The sequence below is a fragment of the Cnephaeus nilssonii genome (assembly GCF_951640355.1).
Source record: "Cnephaeus nilssonii genome assembly, chromosome: 12".
In the NCBI taxonomy this organism is placed as follows: domain Eukaryota; kingdom Metazoa; phylum Chordata; class Mammalia; order Chiroptera; family Vespertilionidae; genus Cnephaeus; species Cnephaeus nilssonii.
This window is the reverse complement of record NC_137083.1, coordinates 47,025,527-47,045,184: the sequence shown is the minus strand read 5'-3', so window position 1 is coordinate 47,045,184 and position 19,658 is coordinate 47,025,527. Positions and strand designations below refer to the sequence as shown.

Below are 19,658 nucleotides of genomic sequence, written 5' to 3'. Positions count from 1 at the left end.
ACCAAATGTAGAATCAAATGAGATGAGAACAGGGCTTAGCACACAGTATGAACTCAACAAAGGTAGTTACCACCAAAAGGTAAGTCCTCTACTTTGTCTTCCTAAATTCCTAGTCCCTATCTTGTAAAGATAGTGATCTCGAAGGCTTATTATTGCCTGTATGGAGACAGACCTGCCACAGAACTACCCCAGACTGGCACCCTTTTGTTCTACTGCACTTAGTAAAACAAAGGGCATTATTGGACCAAGGGAGATATGTCCTTAGAACCCCATATTCAGATGGACAAATATCAAGTACTTCCTCTGCTAGTCACACGTCTAGGATTCAGAATGAACGCCTCGTGAACTTAGTACTATATCCTCAAGGAGCATTCAGGCAAGCAAAGATGATGTTCCCAGAGTCAGTGTTTCCTTCCCTCTGTTCCCTGGCCACAGGCCTCCCCGATTATGAACATCATGTCCACCATCATTAGGGGTACCAGGCAAATAGAGTCTGAAAAGCTCCAGGGAAAATCATCTCCACCAGCGAGATACATTTCAGAGCACACACTCAGACCTGTGGGTCATCAGCCACCTTCCCTTCCTACAGGCAGAAAAGAGGCTAGGTTAGTCCCAACATTTTAAGGGATCTTTTCAGTATAAAGCAGTTGAGTGGGTACTACCCTTCTTACACAATAAGACACCTTGGTGGAACCTCCACTTCTCCTCCCAGAGGGTGGGTTTTCACATAGTCCTCCACACTGTCCCCCTTGCAGCCAGGGAGTGGCTGCCCGGTCAACTCAGTTCACTGTCCTGAGCAGAGCTGTCAACTCAAACAGAATGTAAATGCACAGGCTTCATTGTACTAGAATCGTTTTACAACCACTCAACCACTCCGTCTAGCAGCTGCAGGCCACAAAGACCGGAAGTGGATCTAGCAGGAGGTAGTGAATAATGGGATTAGGGGGGCTTCCCAGAAAGAAGACAAGAGAGACACGAGGAGGGGCTGTTGTAGCAAGCAGCACAGGCCGTGGGCCTCTCCTGGTGCACCAGTGACCCGTGGGCAGAGAGAGGAGAGGGCAGGGGAGGTCCTGAGCTGGAAGAGGTGTCTGTCATTAGGCTTGTTTGTATAAATCACTGGGTAAGTTAGGAGGCAGCTACCTAACTTACTGAGGAGCAGAATGAGCAACGGGATAAAGTGGATTAAAGATTCAAGTATCACTGTTAATAAACATTCTCATAAAGGAAGGACCCAGGCTGGCCTCTCACTCTCTTGGGTGGGAATTGACTGCTTTTCATCTCCTTACCTAGGAATTCTATAGCTACTGCTCTGGACAGGGCATCTGATGCTGAACTACAGGATGTGGGGAGGCCAAAGGAGAGGGAATTCATAAATACCAGAACATGTATGTGTCATGAGGGTTCATTTTATTTTTTTATTTTTTATTTTTTTAATATATTTTATTGATTTTTCAGAGAGGAAGAGAGAGGGATAGAGAGCTAGAAACATCGATGAGAGAGAAACATCAATCAGCTGCCTCCTGCACACCCCCCACTGGGGTTGTGCCCGCAACCAAGGTACATGCCCTTGACCGGAATTGAACCCGGGACCCCTCAGTCCGCAGGCCGACGCTTTATCCACTGAGCCAAACCGGTTTCGGCATGAGGGTTCATTTTACACATCAACTTGAGTGGGCCAAGGGATGCCCAGATAGCTGATAAAACATTTCTGGGTGTGTCTGTGAGGGTGTTTCCAGAAAACATTGCATTTGAATCAGTAGTCTGAGCAAAAATCACCCTCGCCAATGTGGATGGGCATTGTCCATCCACTGAGGGCCTGGATAGAACAAAAAGGCAGAGGAAGGCTAACCTGCTTTCCTTGAGCTGGAACATGGATCCTTTCTGCCCTTGGACAGCAGTGCTCCTGGTCCTTGAACCTTTGGAATCAGAATAAATTATCCCACTGGCTCTCCTGGGTCTCCAGCTTGCAGATGGCTAGTTGAGGGACTTCTTGGCCTCCATTAACTACAGGAACTAATCCTATCTAATAAATAGGGAATATGCTAATTGACCGTCACACCCTCACAAAGATGGCAGTGCCCACAGCCAATAAGGAGGGAATATTCTAATTGACTGCCACACCCTCAAAGACGGCAGCACCCACAGCCACAGATGGTGGCTCCCAATCCCCTCAGCCCTGCTGGGGCGCCTGCCTCCAGAGTCCCCCAGTCCCCTCAGCCCCCCAGCTGCCCAGGGCCGGCCCGAGGCACAGGCAAGCCTTGGATGGCAGCTGCCCAGCCGCCCAGGGCCGGCCGAGGTTCAGGTAACCAGGGTCAGCCGAGGCTTGCGCTGCCGGCAGTGGCAGCAGCAGAGGTGTGATGGGGGCGTTGCCTTTCCCTGATCGCTGGGTCGCCTCCTGCCCCTGAAGGCTCCTGGACTGTGAGAGGGGGCAGGCCAGGCTGAGGGACCCCCCACTCCAGTGCATGAATTTTCATGCACCGGGCCTCTAGTTCCTATAATAAATCTCTTTATAGCCTTTTGGTTCTGTTTCTCTGGAGAACTGTACCATTCCCTGATGCTTCCTGTGCACTTCACGGCCTTTCAACAACTACAAGCTTTATTTTAAGAAAACCTCTAGATTTACCCTTAGCTGAGTGAAGAGGGTGACTGATTTGCACATCTATCTTGGTGTCTCCCATGCCTAATTTCACAAGTTGGCTTAAGGACTACAATGTAATCAATAAGGCAGAGAAAAGAAGATGGCAGCTGGGGGTCTTCAAGCTTCCTTGGCCCATTGGCATGTCCGTGATTACAACACCTGTCTTCACTCTAGGACACTGTCCCTTATGCCAACCTCCAAGGAAGGGTAACTCCTTAGTTTTCAAAGTCACTGACATCCTAAGTGTGACTACAAATCAGAGGCAGGGCTTTGTGGAGGGGAGGGGCACTGGGGGCCAGGTGGTAAAGCTCCAAGACTTAGAAGAGACACCAAGTGTTAATGTGGGGATTACGGTCAAATATTTTGTATCATACTGTTTCAAGATCAATTGTTCTTGCTAATGAGTTTTCAACATCTTTGCCTTTTTTAGATCCACCTTTTGCCACCATTTAATTCAAACTTAAGTGCAAAATACACACACATACACACACATTTTCACTCCCTCTTTTTCTAACTTCTGAACATTTCTGCTTTATACCTATGTAAAGTTCAGAGAAAATTTGACCTTTTCCCTCTTCAGTTTATTCTCATCCTACTTCAAAGAGGCATTTCTTCATCTTCCTTATAAGTCTTGGCACAGTAGACAGTGAAGTTCATTGACTTCTCCTCAGTTCTTAATAGCTCTATGGTACTTTTCTAATCACTTGGGTGACTGAGTTCCCTACTCAACAGTTCTAATGCAACCAGTACCTACAGCTAAAAACCCTTTATGCAGAAGACATGGTTTATGTTGGAAATAACTGCAGTATGTTCTCTTGAATCTTCTCAGTGGGCAACCCTTCAACTTTTAAGTGTGGATATACTTTCTAAAAATGGTCAAAAATATTTCCAAATAAAACCTAGTGTTCATGAAGAATACTGTTTTTTTGTTTTGTTTTTTCCTAAAAGCAGCAAATAAGGTATTAAAACCATGTATTATTGTTAAATCCAAGCTGGTAATGATGTCACCAAGGTCTCTTTTTGTTCTTCGGCAAACTGCTCTGGCAAGGCCTCACCACCACAGAGGTTAGAAAGGTGCAAGCTGGGGACCACCTGTGCTCATCCGGTATGCTGCCAGTGTTCGATGTACCCACTCTCTGGACACAGTGCCTGCAGTGGGCACAGCCCAAGTGAATGCTGCTTCTCCTACAGCCTCTAGAGCTGCTGACCTAACTACTGAGATCTGCCAGAACTTTCTCAACAACCATTCCCATTGCCTTATTTCCTTGAGCCCTGCCTCTAGAATCAAATGATGACTTCCCCACTGTGGATCCAAAGACCCTTTATTAATCTCCAGTGCATGGCTCCTGCTCAAGTAAAGCAGGCTAACTGATCATTTCCAGTCTAAAATTCACTTTCTGTTTCCACGATCTTCTAAACTCACAGGCACATTAGAGTCACTTGGGGGAATTTAAAAAAAAACAAAAACATCCACACCTCATCTCAGACAAATGAAATCATGCCTGGGTGGGCCCTGGCATACGTAGTTTTTTAAGCTCCCCAGGTTATTATAATGTTCAGCCAAGAACCAGCATTAACAGTTTTCCTGCTATTCCTCAGGTCCTTGGCTCAGCCCCACAAGATCACCCTGAGGGTCATTCTAAATGATCACTTACTGGTTAAAAATAAAATATTATTTCATTGTTCTTGTGCATTGTTTTAATCCTGCTTACTCATGAGGTTAGCTTGTAGATACTGTTTTTCCTGTATAATCTTTAATAACTATAAATTCAAAGCCAAGAACTGGCTTGATGTGCATAGCTTTAGGTACATCCCTGATTTTGGTTTCTGCTTGTTTAACCCAATCTCTGCCTTCCCGATTTGTTATAATTCCTCATATACAAATAACTGGTGATCTTGCATAAGTTGCTGGTAAAAGTCAACACATTACAGTATATAGGTCTACCTGGTATCTTCTGCATCCCAATCTCTGCCCACATGTACTTCCCTTTGCCCACTGCTTCCCAAGTGGCACTCTCAGGCAGCTTCTCCCCACCAGCCAGCGCAGGCAAGCAAATCGGAAGTGAAGGAGCAACCACTGTCCAATCCAGAATGAGCAGCACCAGCATCCCAGAGACTGTTTACCTGGCCAGCAAGTAATTCTTCCGTACCTACTGTAGCAACACTTTCTTCTCAGGCCTTTAATATGTTTTAAAGCACTTTTTAAGACCATCCCTCATTTGAGCCTCACAACACCAATGTAAAGTTAGTAAAGTGTGAATTACTTTCACACTACACATGACAAATCAAAGCAAGATTAAAACTCTGGCCTCTGACTTCATTTCCAGGACCATTCTCATTAAAATAATCCATGTCCTTATAAAAGCATTAAGAATACTGCCGTAACCGGTTTGGCTCAGTGGATAGAGCGTCAGCTTGCGGACTGAAGGGTCCCATGTTCGATTCCGGTCAAGGGCATGTACCTTGGTTGCGGGCACATCCCCAGTAGGGGGTGTGCAGGAGGCAGCTGATCAATGTTTCTCTCTCATCGATGTTTCTAACTCTCTATCCCTCTCCCTTCCTCTCTGTAAGAAATCAATAAAATATATTTTTTAAAAAAAGCATTAAGAATGCTATACACTCCCTAGCTGGTTTGGCTCAGTGGGTAGAGCATCAGCCTGCGGACTGAAGGGTCCTGGGTTCGATTCAGTCAAGGGCACATGTCCTGGTTTCGGGCTCAATCCCCAGTAGGGAGTGTGCAGGAGGCAGCCAATCAATGATTCTCTCTCATCATTGGTATTTCTATCTCTCCCTCTTCCTTCCTCTCTGAATGCTATACACAAGATATTTTACATTACATAGAATTTATAGGGGAAAATAACCACTGAATAACCCCAGCACTCTAGAAAAACCATTGTTAATTTGGTGTGTTTTCCTATCCTTAAAAAATGCAATCAACTGCATACTGTGTATTTAAAACAAAAGTTTATAGTTTTGCTAACGTTTTGTCAGTTTGTGTGGCTTTGGAGTAATTAAAATATGGATACTAGTAGAATGAGGCTATTCAGTAATGATGCTTAACTCATCAAGGTGCTTATTCTATTGGGTGGAAGCAATCACTTAGTAGGGCAGAAGCTGGAAAGAAACCAGACAAGGACCAGGAAGTGAAATCTTGAACTCTATGATTTTAGAGGTGGACATGACCTTACATTACCATCTTGTTCAATGTGCACATTAGAATTAAGAAAATGAGATCTCCACAAATTAAGTGGCTTGCTCCATATCAGGAAGGTAGAGAATCTTAAGCTAAGACCAGAATCCCGTTTTTAACCTCTGCTCAGGTGGTCTTCCCACCATACAATTATTCATGGAGTAGCCACATCCCTAACAGCATGTGGCCTCCGTTCTTGGTTAACTGAACTTTTAGACCGGTTTCAAGATTTCACAGCAAATACTGGCTTTGCTAATAAACAGAAACAAGCCATGTTGCCCACTGAGGTTTTATCAACTCTTTTATTTAAAATGTAACCTGGCAATTTTCAGAGCATTGCAGCACACTGCTTTTCGGCTTCCTTGACTAGACTGTATCTTTCTGCATTTAGTGGATGGATCGTCTTAGGACTGAAATAATTTTTTGTTTTGAAGAGGCAATTTGGCCAAGTTGACAAAAGTCATTGTGTGTGTGTGTGTTTACACACACCTAGAACAACCATTGTTATAATTATATATATTTGGTCAGAGTTACACACACTTAAAATTGGAGCAGGACCAGAAAGGGAGGAATAGAACCCTACAAAGCGACAAATTACTCCTTTTGTAAGTTATTTAAACAGCATCTCAGGTCCTTTATGAGAGACAATAATAAGCTCTAGTCTCTAATAGTGCTCATGAAGTAGAAGTCTTTTCAGGGACCCTCATGCAGGTGAAGCAGATGCTCTCCTCTCCTGGTAGTACTGGAAATGCCACAATGTGCCACTGTTTGCCCATTCCCAAGTCACAGATCCTGGTGCAGGGACCACAAGACCATCCCTCCTGACTACAGCTGACTGAACCAAGATGAGCACATAACCGACGGGCAGCCAATCCAAGGGTTGGCTGTAAACTTCTGTGGCCTGATATAGAAAGGACAGGGCCAGACCCCACACCTTAGAATCTGAACTAAGAAAAACCAAGGGAACCAGAGCCACACGGTATTATGGCACACAGGAACTTGTGGGAGCCAGAAGTACAGAAAAGATGGAGTAACAGAACAGGCTGCATGGAAGCAAAAAGCTGAGACATTAAGAATCATGTACTTAAAAAAAAAAATCCCGTGATTCCGTAGAGCAGCCTCGGTTCTTGACACTGCTTCAGGCTCAGCTGGCTTTATGGCCCTCTCTGGTTGGTCCTGCACACCTCTTGACGGCTGCCATTCTGACACCTTCTATGTGTCAGGCTCCGAGCTCAGCACTTTCACAGGTATCCCCTAACCTAACACCTCAGAGACAGAGGTATCATTCTCCCTATTTTACAGATAAGGAAACTAGGCCCATGATGGTTAAATAATGCATGTACAGTATGTTACTTTTGCTGATACCAGGACTTGAATCTAGGTCTGAGTCCATGCTCTAAACCAGTGGTTCTCAACCTTTCTAATGCCGCAACCCTTTAATACAGTTCCTCATGTTGTGGTGACCCCCAACCATAAAATTATTTTTGTTGCTACTTCATAACTGTAATTTTGCTACTGTTATGAATCGTAATGTAAATATCTGTGTTTTCCGATGGTCTTAGGCGACCCTGCTAGCGGTTCTCAACCTGTGGTTCGCGACCCGCAGGTTGAGAACCGCTGCTGTAAAGCCTAAGACCATCGGAAAACACAGATATTTACATTACGATTCATTAACAGTAGCAAAATTAGTTATGAAGTAGCAACGAAAATAATTTTATGGTTGGGGGTCACCACAACATGAGGAACTGTATTAAAGAGTCGCGGCATTAGAAAGGTTGAGAACCACTGCTCTAAACCATGAAGCTATACTAACCCACGTAATGTGGCCTCAAATTAAGGCCTTGCACACTGCCCGCTCCCACTCCCTCCCATCCCCGACCTAACTTGACTACCTTTTGCTTGTAAGAGCTTGACACTTCCCTAGTCAAAAAATGTCCTCCTGTGTACAATGCTGTTTGCTTTGTAGTGAAGGGAACAGGATCAAAGATATCCACCAAGCACACAGACAAAACATGTATTTGAAGATAACAGAGCCCCTGGTCTATGAGAGCCTTGTGGGAAGATGCTTTTATTCATTGCTACTGAGCAGCCCTTGGGTGCTAGCTGTTGAGGGAAGCTACAACATGGAGGAAGGGATGGGGTGCTTTCCTGCCCTTCCTCAAGAGAAATCCGAGCAGAAACTTGGGTTCTGCCTTAGCCAGTTTTCTCGTGGTTAGAATTTTGGCCTGTGAACGGAAAGGTTGAGGGTTCGATCCTGGTCAGGGAGAAAAAAAGAAATTTGGATTCTCCATACCATTTAGAATGAACAGATAAAGGATCGTGGGTCCTTTATACCAACAAGGCCTCTGCAGACAGACAGTGAGCATCTGTTATTCCCCAGTAGGGCACAGGGTCTGGTCCTGGTTGAGATAGGCAGGGAGACTCAATCTCTCAAACATGCTCCCAAGAGCAGCCCATCAGCCCTTCAGTGGGAGCTCTGCGGACTGTTCCTGAGGAGGGAAGTTATATAAGGCACTGCTCTAGCCAGAGCCCAGCTATGGTGTTGCCAACATCAAACATCCAGCAGAAAGGAGCAGTCCTCAGCTTTCACTTTCTAGATAAACTTCCATTTATTTTCACATCTGTGGCTGAACCATAGGTTCACCTTATGGTGACAATGAAAAACCTAGTAAGCAGAGTGAATCTGGTTACAGTCAACACCTGGATCCACTCGGCGAGATGGTGCCCATTTATGTGATAATACAGATTTCTTAATCCAGAGGGCAGCCTAATGAGCATGTTTCTGGCTTTTCCTCTTTGCTATCAAATCTGCCCATGACCCCCAATCTGAAGGTACTTCTTTAACTGCTGAGTTAAATGCCTGGTTTTGCTCAGGAGCCCTGGCTGGACCAAGCTTCTCCATACACTGAAATCTTTTCCACTGATCCATTTTACTCACCCATTCTTGAATTTTAGGCAAACAAACTCTCCAATTTGGAGATGGCCTGGAGTTCTACCTGGTGGAGGGAGAGACCAGAATGCACCATAGTTGAACATCTAGTGTGTACCAGGGCCAAAGATTAGGAAAACCCCTACCTCCATCTTTCTGGCATGGCCCTGTCCACCCCTTTCACTCCGCTTCATTGCTATCTGAACTGTGTTTATTTCTTCCCATGGATTGGGACCCTGCTGACTACAGTTCCTTGAAGAAGGGACTGTGGGATCTATCTGTGGCATTTTAACCCACAGGTCTTTTTGCTAGTAAGCTCCATATCCTCAGTAAACCACTGAGTAAAAAGAATTTTCCATATTACCTAGTCCAACGTTATACCTAGAATTCTTTCTCCAGCATACTATGGTTAAATGCTTAACCCTTTGCACTCGCTTGCTTTTTTCTCGATTCCTGCTACCGATGCTAACTGTGTGGAGTCACACTCGACATCCGAGTGCAAAAGGTTAAATCTGTTCAGAAAAGGGAACGTAACACCTAAAGGTAGTACTTTTAATTCTTCTCCCTTTTCTTTAAGATCAGGGTGAAAACCAGAGCTGGATCTCACATTCAAGTTCCTGGTGGGTCACCTGTGAAACTAGAATTCCCAGAACCCCCAATTTTCTCATAGTATGAGTCTAGATCCTAGTTAGAAAGCTCCCAATATGCCAGCATTCTGTTCCTCATCTGTCTTGGTTTGTTCTATACCCCCGGGTTTCTTCATCACCTTCACATTCTTATGGTCTCACAAACATTTCTTAGAGGTCTCCCACAATTCCTGGTACTGTGACTATCACAGAGTAGATGCTATCACTGTGATTATCCTGAAGAGCAGCATGTTCAGACAGAGCCTTCCCAGGGGCAAAGCTGGCTGGGGTAATGACGCTTTTTCCTGGTGTGGTTATGCACAACCAGGCAGGGTAAAGGCGGTGCTAGGTGATAAGGAAAAAATGGGTCCTTCCCTTACTACTTCATCAACAAAGTGTCCTAATTACTCATAGACCTTGTTTCCAGGCATCCCAGGAAGATCAGGGGAAACAAAAGAGTGTGGATATAATAATCAGCTTTTCTGCCTAATACTTAGGGTATCTGTATTCTCTGCCTTCCACCTCAGGCTCCAAGCAGGAGTAACATAACAAATCAAACTGATTTCAGTCAAGTTTCAGCAGGAATGTCTCTGCTTTGATTTTGCTTCTTATTTGGCTTTGCCTGGATAGAAGACAGAGACAGAGATAGGATTTTGGCAAAAGAAGCAATGTATCACAAGATATAAAAAAATTTTTTCTTAGAAGCTTTTTCTCTTTCACCAGCCTCACTTTGCAGATGAAAATATGAGATCTGTAAAGGAAAAGAAAGGGACTTACACCCAATTGCAAAGCCACTTAGGAGCAGCACAAGGCTCAGAGACTCCCAGGGGAATGAATGAATGACCCCAAGAAAAGGACACATGGTAGCCAAGGTCCCTGAAAGCAAAACCAGCAGGAAGAGGCTATCCCTGTCTGCATCTGGTGCTTAGTTCTCAGTGATCTATGAAGTCCCTCAATCCGTCCACTGCCAACTCAGGAATGGCCAGATGGGTGAATATTTTCTAATGGCTCAAGAAAGTTGCATTATCACACCAGCACCTCACTACTGAGGAGACGAAAGCTGGGTGTGCCAGTGCACCCAGCTTTTCTGAAACTCCATAATGCTTCTGGAAAGTGATTTTTTTCTGCTGAGGACTGTCAAGAATATCAGACACTAGAAATGGACAAGCCATCTTATTGGCTTATAAATAACAAGAACTGGAAGTAAGTACCTCTAAGAAACGTGGTTCAGGCATAAATGTTAGGCTGTTTTGTCATTTCTCTGCGATTTCTAGCTTTTATAGCTGGGGCTGAGAACACTGTTCCAAACATTTTAAACCAGGACCTCGGCAAAGGTTTCTAGCAGTTTAAATGCCAGTAAGAGGTTTAATGCTGCAAATCAAGCTGGTGAAAGTTAAGCACTGTTCTCCTTAAGAAGCTTTTAAAGTCAGATTTCTTGCTCACCCAATATTTAACAAAATGTACTTCAAAAGAATTAGTCTAGGAAAGCCATATTGAGCTATCATTTGGGAAGAGGCAGTCCATTAGCACATGAGTGGACTTTAGCTAGTATTGGAAGGAGCAGGAATATGGACTGAGGCTTGAGCACTTTCTTCTAACAACTGTATTATCATCAGGGGACTAAGGCTCTGCCTCAGATGGGCTTCAAGCTTTGGAGGTTCTTCCCATATACCTGTCTCTACCCAGAGCTGCAATCATTCTCAATCTATTACCCTGTGATGAATTACCAAAGGCCAAATCATGTTTTCCTATCTCTCTGCAACTTCTGCTTAGGTCTCATTTTTTGAAAAGATGGGGATGCTGGGCTCTTTCTGTGTTTCAAAATGTGCTATTCTTGGCCTGGCCAGGGTTGCTCAGTGGTTGAGTACTGACCTATGAATCAGGAGCTCACGGTTCAATTCCTGGTCAGGGCACATGCCTGGGTTGCGGGCTCCATCCTCAGTGAGAGGCATGCAGGAGGCAGCCAATCAATGATTCTCTCTCATCATTGAAGTTCCCTCTCTCTTCCTTCCTCTCTGAAATAAAAAAATGTATGTTAAAAAAAAAAGTGGTATACTTTTAATGCTGTGAAGTTCCCAAACTCAAGCATGTCTCTAATCAAGTGTACAGGACCCCAAATGCATCAATGTGTCAATCAATAGTGATTACTTCTGGAGTGGAGGAGTTCATGTCCCTTTCTCTTGTCCTGGGTAAGCATGGATAACCGGGAGGGAGGTTCACAAAACACCCCCTCCACTACCTTCCCCATACCACTGATTGGCCTCTAGACCTTCAGTGTTAACGCCTAGGCCAGAGGTTTCGAGCCCCGTTAGGAGAGGACCTGGGGGGTCAGGCGGCTGTCCAGATGGGTCACTCTCACCCCCACAGCCTCCATTGTGACCTGAACGTAAGTGGTCCTTAAGCGTCTGTTTGTAGCGGAAGCTCTTGCCGCAGTAGGCACAGGGGTAGGGCCGCTCGCCCGTATGGATGCGCTGGTGCTTCATGAGGTGGTGCTTGCGGATGAAGCTCTTGCCGCATTGCGTGCAGCTGAAGGGCCGCTCTCCGGTGTGCAGCCGCCGGTGGTTCAGCAGGTGCTCCTTGCGCATAAAGCTCTTACTGCAGTCTGTGCACGGGTAAGGACGCTCGCCTGTGTGGATCATCTGGTGTCGGATCAGGGCTGAGTGGCCATTGAAGTCAATGCCACACTGGGGGCAGGAGAAAGGCCGCTCCTGTGCATGCCCGCGCTGGTGGAGCAGGAGGCTGATTTTCAGGCTGAAGCTCCGGCCACACTGCGTGCAGCGGAAGGGCCTCTCACTGGCGTGAGCTCGCCGGTGGTTGGTGAGGCGGGCCTGGTCTGCAAAGCGCTTGGGGCAATCAGGACAGGGGAAAGGGCGCTCAGTGCTGCTATGGACTCGGAGGTGGTAGGTGAGTCTTGACGGGTGAGTAAAAGTCCTGGCGCAGTGCGGGCAGGTGGGGGGTGTCTCACTGGCATGGGCCTGGGGGTTGCTGCTGAGCTCGGCTTGCTGAGAAAAGTGCTTGGGACACTGGGCACAGGATAAGGGGTGCTCACCAGTGTGGCTACACTGGTGGGTCAGCAACATGTCTTGGCTGAGGTTCTTGCCACAGTGGTGGCATGAATACATCTGCTCTCCAGCAGGGGGCGGCAGGGGGTAGCTACCCAACTGAGTGAACGTCACTTGTCCCTCAGAGGCTTCTGCCAGGTCAGTGGCTGGATGTACAAAAGGTGTCATGGATGCAGGTTGCTGGCCTTTGAAAGCCACATCTGAAAAAGTATCCTTTGCTGCTGCTGCTGGTGGAGAAGAGAAGGTGACAGGAACCTCGGGGCACAAGGAGGCTCTGGCGAGGCCTTCGGCTTTGATGACAAGCTGTTCATCTGAAAGAAAGGACTCAGAGTCATACCCTCAAAGAGTCATACCCTCAGAGTCAAATTCTCACAGCAACTGAGCGTTCCTCCCCAGCTCTCACAGACTGCTCTGAGCTCTCAGTTGGCTCCGATAAGAAGCTCAGTGTAGGGCTGAGATAATCATCAAGCCATCCATGGTCCCTGAGGCAAATCATCAGAGAATTTACTACTGAACATCTTCAATGCTCCCTGTTTGGAAAGGAACAACCTTGACATCAATCTTCCCAGCATTACTTTCATTATGTTCCTCCTCTGCTCACAAACTTTGAAAGAGTCTCTGTTGCCTACTGTGACAGGCCTAAACTCATGTATTAATCTACTCCCATTCCTCTGTATTCTGCCAGATAAATCCTTCATGGTAGCTAGCTCTCTCTTTACTGACCCTGAAAATGAAGTACACATTTCTGCTTCACATCTCCGCTTACTCTGTCCTTCCTTTTGTAGAATGCATCCACCCTCTTCCGAATTATACCCAGCACTTCACACCAATCATCCAAGGCCCAGTTCTGGCTTCACATCCTTCTTTAGGCCTTATCTAAAAATGTAAACCAAAACCGATGCATATTCTCCAAACTTCTCATTTCTTGAATATAAGTCACCCATCACTCACCCCTGACACTTAAGAACAGGCAGGCCTAGTATTGATGTGTGTCCCCAATATAAATATCTTGGAAGAACAGAAACTGTCTTATTTCCTAGATTCTAAAAGAACATAGGGCATAGAGGCTATTAAAAATCAGGTTGCATTAAGTTATGTAAACAATCAGGTACCATCTGATCTTGAGATTCTCTTCTATAATTCAGATAGCAAAATAAAGATGGTGCTACCTACCTTAGAAGATAATTTGTTCTGTTTGCCTTCATCATTTCTCCTGAGGTCCAGCTCTTTATCGCTAGTCCCATTTGTGCTTCCCCAATGACATTTTTGTCTCCACTGCTTGTCCTTCTCCCCTCCCCCCATTTTGTTCTATCCTTTCTCCATGATCTTTAAATGTTGTTCTGTCTTTCCCCATCCTCATATTTTCGGTCTATCTGTATGCACTTAATTTTCTTCCTCTGACAATTCTAATTTGTCTTTACACTTAAGAGTGTGTTTTCTTTCCCAGCCAGTGTGGCTCAGTGGTTGAGCGTCGACCTATGAAACAGGAGACCACAGTTTGATTCCTGGTCGGGGCCCGGGGAAGTGGGCTAGATCCTCAGTGTAGGGTGTGCAGAAGACAGCCAATCAATGATTCTCTCTTATCACTGATGTTTCTATCACTCTCTACCTCTCCTTTCCTCTCTGAAATCAATATTTTTTTTTTAAAAAAAGAGTGTGTTTTCTCACTTTAAATGTATCTTAATTTGATTTGTTTAATTTCTAACTTACTTGAGTATGTCATTTTCCCCCTTTTCCCATTCTTCTCTCACTTCCTTGCCTCCACAACCCATTTCACTGCTGTGTCTTCAGTCAGTCCTGGCATAGCTGGACTTGGGCATGAAGGTCTCTTCGATTCATTACTCACCAGCATAGGTGCCCTTGTATATGTCACTCTGCTTGGACTCCTGTGGGGGCCCAACCTGGGGCTCTTCCTCTTGTTTAATCCAAGACAGAATATCTGATGTTGAAATGACAGGCTCTATTTGTGGGGGGAAAAGAGAATGGCCTTCAGGGACTTGAATCAGAAAGTGAAAATAATCATGTTGGTTTGTTGAATACTACACATTGTGCCCAAATTTAACTATAACAACAACATGGAATCAGCCTTTTAAAAATGCTTAAAACACCTAGAGAACCAGTTCAAAATGAAGCCAAACTTATTTATTTTTACATGATGTACTCAGCTTGATTCACTATTTCCAGTGAGCCCATTTCAAAACAAGCAAATTTTTATTTTGGAGATGACACCCATAAATAATCTAAAATCGCCCAAGTCAGTATGGCACAGTGGATAGAGCACCGGCCTGCAGACTGAAGGGTTTGATTTCAGTCAAGAGCACATGCCTGGGTTGCGGGCTCAATCCCCAATAGGGGGGCATGCAGGAGGCAGCTGATCAATGATTCTCTCTCATCATTGATGTTTCCCTCTCTCTCTCCCTTCCTCTCTGAAATCAATAAAAATATATTTTCCAAAAAAGAATCTAAAATCAATAGTACCTTCCATTTCATTAGCACAATTACTTTAAAAATATTTCCATTTTTTGTTTCATAGCTTTTTTATGAAATAAGGAATATTCTTTCCATTTAAGTAGAGAGGGCCCACAGAAGTTAAATCAGGACGGGGTGGGGCCTCAGTGGAGAGCTCTCAGCACTCCTGCGCCGGGGTATGAAGGCGCGGAGAGAAAGGGAGAGCAGATAGGCAGTTAGGGGGATCAGGCCAGGAGGGGAGAGCAGATAGGCAGTTAGGGGGATCAGGCCAGGAAGGGAGAGCAGATAGGCAGTTAGGAGGATCAGACAAGGAGGGGAGAGCAGTTAGGGGGATCAGGCCAGCAGGGAAGAGCAGTTAGGCAGTTAGGAGGATCAGGTCAGGAGGGGAGAGCAGTTAGGGCCACCAGGCTGGCATGGGAGCAGTTAGGGGCATCAGGCAGGCAGGCGAACGCTTAGGAGCCAGTGATTCTGGATTGTGAGAGGTATCCCAGATTGGAGAGGGAGCAGGCCAGGCTGAGGGACCATCCCTGCGCCCCCCGCCCTGTGCATAAATTTCGTGCACTGGGCCACTAGTAGATAATAAATATTTATGGTAAGTACCATATGTTCAATGACTTATTTTAAAATACAGCAGGGGAAAAAAAAGCAAAGAAACAAGATTGACCAACAATTTTTTTCTTAAATGTTAATTAAAAAACAAATATATTTCCAGAATTACAAAGTTAGGTAAGTTTAAATGCAGACCTGACTCTTCAGAAACATATTTTTCAGGTTCCCAATTCTAGGCTCTCTCTAAGACATCGTATTACCTTTGCCTATTAAATTACACAGGTCTTTGTTTTCCGAATGCTGGGGTGAGGGAAAATAGTGTTTATAAGTTCCTCAGACCTTGGAGGTTCTTTCAGAAAGAAAAAAGAACAGCCTCCAGAAGCTTATAACATGCCTCATCTGGTCAGCAAGAAACAGCTATGCTTGCTGTTCCAGCCGAGGCCTATATAACCTTTCTTGGCCTAAAAGACCAAGCTGGCAAGCTGACAAAGTCCAGAGAGTAAATTCATGCTCTCTCTATTATTTCTCAGAAAAGCCTTATAGGCTGGTTATGGCTTTATCCTTAGAAATTGAGAACTCACTGGTTTTCCCAATGCCTTTGAGTCAGAGACCACTGAAATCTAAGATATACCCCAAGCAGAAATAAGAGCTTGAACAAGACTAAGGCCCCCAAAGACAGTCAGGTTGGAGAAAACAAGATGGCGGCATAGGTAAACACCTAAACTGCTGCCTCGCACAACAATTTCAAAACTACAACTAAAAGATAAAACGGACATCACCCAGAAACCACAGGAAGGCTGGCTGAGTGGAAATTCTACAACTAGAAAGAAAGAGAAAAGCACACTGAGACTCAGAGGAGCTGCAGGAGGCAGAGGCACTGAGACGTGCGTGCAGAGAGGACTGGCAACTGAATGCGCGGCTGACTTTCTCAAGCAGGAGGGAGACAAAAGCTCCCGACTGTGCTGCACTCCAGTTCCAGGCGAGACTCTGGGGACCCAGACTCATACGGGGTGAAACTGGACTATCAGGAAAGAGAAAAGCACACTGAGACTCAGGAGAACTGCGCAAAGCAGAGGTACGGAGGCGAGAGGGCGGGCAACTGAGTACGCAGCTGGCTTTCTCAAGCAGGAGGGAGACAAAAGCTCCCGACTGCACTGAACTCCAGTTCTGGGCGAGACTCTGGGGATCCAGACTCATACAGGGAGAAACTGGACTGTCTAGCAGCAGGCGGAACTGGAGGGCAGCTTTCTCTCAGAAGTGCTTGCAGCAATTACCACGGGACACTGGGACACTGAGACACAGGGGCCTATTAGGGCAGGGCTGACAGGAAACCAATGCTGTCTGCTCTGCCCTGAGACTCCGCCCCATCCAAGCTGAGCACAGAGGCTCTTGCAAGTCTTGTCTCATAAGGGTGGCTCCAGCACAGAAGTTCTCCCAGCGTAGACACAGCTGATCCTCACAGCCAATTGGCCTGAGGTCAATTCCTCCCAGTCAGTGGTCGGCAAACTCATTAGTCAACAGAGCCAAATATCAACAGTACAATGATTGAAATTTCTTTTGAGAGCCAAATTTTTTAAACTGAAACTTCTTCTAATGCCACTTCTTCAAAATAGACTCGCCCAGGCGTGGTATTTTGTGGAAGAGCCACACTCAAGGGGCCAAAGAGCCGCATGTGGCTCGCGAACCGAAGTTTGCTGACAACGGCTCCCAGTGATACCAACAACAATCAAGGCTTAACTACAACAAGACTGTGCACACAGCCCACAAAGGGGTGCACCAAGAGTGTCCACTTCAGGTAACTGGGGAGGCTGAGCCACTGGGCCCTATAGGACATCTAGCACACAAAGCCACTCTATCAACTCAGGGAAGCAGCCAAAATGCGGAGACAAAGAAACAGATCACAAATGAAAGAAATGGAGGAAAGCAAATGACTGGATATAGAGTTCAAAACCACGGTTATAAGATTTTTCAAGAATTTTCTAGAAAAGGCCAATAAATTTAGCGAGACCCTTGAGGATATGAAAAAGGACCAACTAGAAATTAAGCATACACTGACTGAAATAAAAAATATTATACAGAGATCTAACAGCAGACTAGAGGATCGCAATAATCAAGTCAAAGATTTGAAATACAAAGAAGCAAAAAACACTCAACCGGAAAAGGAAAAAGAAAAAAGAATCCAAAAATATGAAGATAGTGTAAGGAGCCTCTGGGACAACTTCAAGCGTACCAACATCAGAATTATGGGGGTGCCAGAAGAAGAGAGAGAGCAAGATACTCAAAACCTATTTGAAGAAATAATGACAAAAAACTTCCCCCCACCTGGTGAATGAAACAGACTTACAAGTCCAGGAAGCGCACAGAACCCCAAATAAGAGGAATCCAAAGAGGACCACACCAAGACACATCATAATTAAAATGCCAAGAGCAAAAGACAAAGAGAGAATATTAAAAGCAGCAAGAGAAAAACAGTTATCAGTTACCTACAAGGGAGCACCCGCACCCATACGACTGTCAGCGGATTTCTCAACAGAAACTATGCAGGCCAGACGGGAATGGCAAGAAATATTCAAAGTGATGAATAGCAAGAACCTACAACCAAGATTACTCTATCCATCAAAGCTATCATTCAGAATTGAAGGGCAGATAAAGAGCTTCACAGATAAGAAAAAGCTAAAGGAGTTCATCACCACCAAACCAGTATTATATGAAATGCTGAAAGGTATTCTTTAAGAAGAGGAAGAAGAAAAAGGTAGAGATAAAAATTATGAAAAACAAATACATATCTATCAACAAGTGAATCTAAAGATCAAGTGAATAAAAAAATCTGATGAATAGAATAAACTGGTGAATATAACAGAATCAGGGGCATAGAAAGGGAGTGGACTGACAATTCTTGGGGGGAAAGGGGTCTGGGGGTGCGGGAAGAGACTGGACAAAAATTGTACACCTATGGATGAGGACAGTTGGGGGGTGGGGAGAGTAAGGGCAGAGGGTGGTGTGGGAACCGGATGGAGAGGAACTATGGGGGGAAAAAGAGGAACAATTGTAATAATCTGAACAATAAAGATTAAATTTAAAAAATATATAAATAAATAAATAAAATAGTCATATTGCAAACAACAACAACAACAACAAAAAAAACAAAGACAGTCAGGTTACACAGAGACTGGACACAGGTTTTAGCACATATGGCAGTTTGCCTTTCCAACATCCCACGTTGAGCTACAAGACTGAAATGTATTAAACATGCTCTGACCTTAACTTTTCTTTTTCTTTCAGGTTTTATATACACACATATAAAGAAAGAAGCAGGAGGGGGAAGGCTAGGTTTAAGGAAAAGGATCTTTTAAATAGACATCCATAGGATGAACTTTCTATTCATCAATGACACGAGACTTTTAGAATGTTTAATTGCTGCCCTGACCAGTGTGGCTCAGTTGGTTGGAGCATTGTTTTGTACACCAAAAAGGTTATGGGTTCGATTCCCATTCAGGGCATATACCTAGGTTGCAGGTTCAGTCCCTGGTCGGGGTGCATATGGGAGGCCACCGATTGATGTTTCTCTCTCACATTGATGTTTCTTTCTCTCTCTCAAATCAATAAAACATATCATTGAGTGAAGATTAAAAACAACAACAACAAAACCCTATAAAACAGTACATTCAGAGAGGTCTAGTTTCCACTTCTAGTCTCTCTCTCTCCCTGAATAGATAGCTGTTCTCACTGGTCTTTGTTCTCATCGTCCATTGTTTCTTTGTGAAAATATAAGCAAGTATGTATATATCTTGATATTTCCCCCCTTTGTGTGGCACACTAGACAAACTGTGCTGTACCTTGATTTTTTTTACTTGACGGTATGTTCTGGACATGTCCACAGCAACTTACAGAGATCTTTCTCATTCCTTCTCATAGCTGTTCTGTGCATCTGTAACAGTTTATTCAATAATTTCCTATTGATGGGCATTTGGATTCTCTCCAACCTCTGCGTACAATATTAGTTAGCGGCCGACCATAAAAGCTATGCAGAACTGAAAAAAACTAAGCCAGTTCTCTAGAAGTGTAAGTTGTTAGTACAGTTCATTGGCTACATATTTCTTCACTGAACTTGGGAAATCCCAAAAAGCTAACCATTCTTTTTGAATAATGATGCTAAAAGTTTCTCTGGTCACTTAACTTAGATCAGTATAAGTAA

At 44.7% G+C, this 19,658-nt stretch overlaps 1 protein-coding gene across 2 annotated transcripts in view; it reads right to left on the bottom strand.

The window, feature by feature from the left end:
• Window positions 1-7,557: 7,557 nt before the first annotated feature.
• The window catches only part of ZNF398 (zinc finger protein 398), a 30,661-nt gene continuing 18,560 nt past the window's right edge, over window positions 7,558-19,658 (bottom strand). For both annotated transcript variants that reach the window (XM_079786197.1, XM_079786198.1), the window contains exons 5-6: window positions 14,292-14,405; window positions 7,558-12,756 (exon numbers count right to left, since the gene is read on the bottom strand). In XM_079786197.1, the coding sequence (XP_079642323.1) occupies window positions 11,600-12,756; window positions 14,292-14,405 (1,271 nt within the window). In that variant the 3' untranslated portion in view covers window positions 7,558-11,599. The remainder of the gene's footprint in view (window positions 12,757-14,291; window positions 14,406-19,658) is intronic.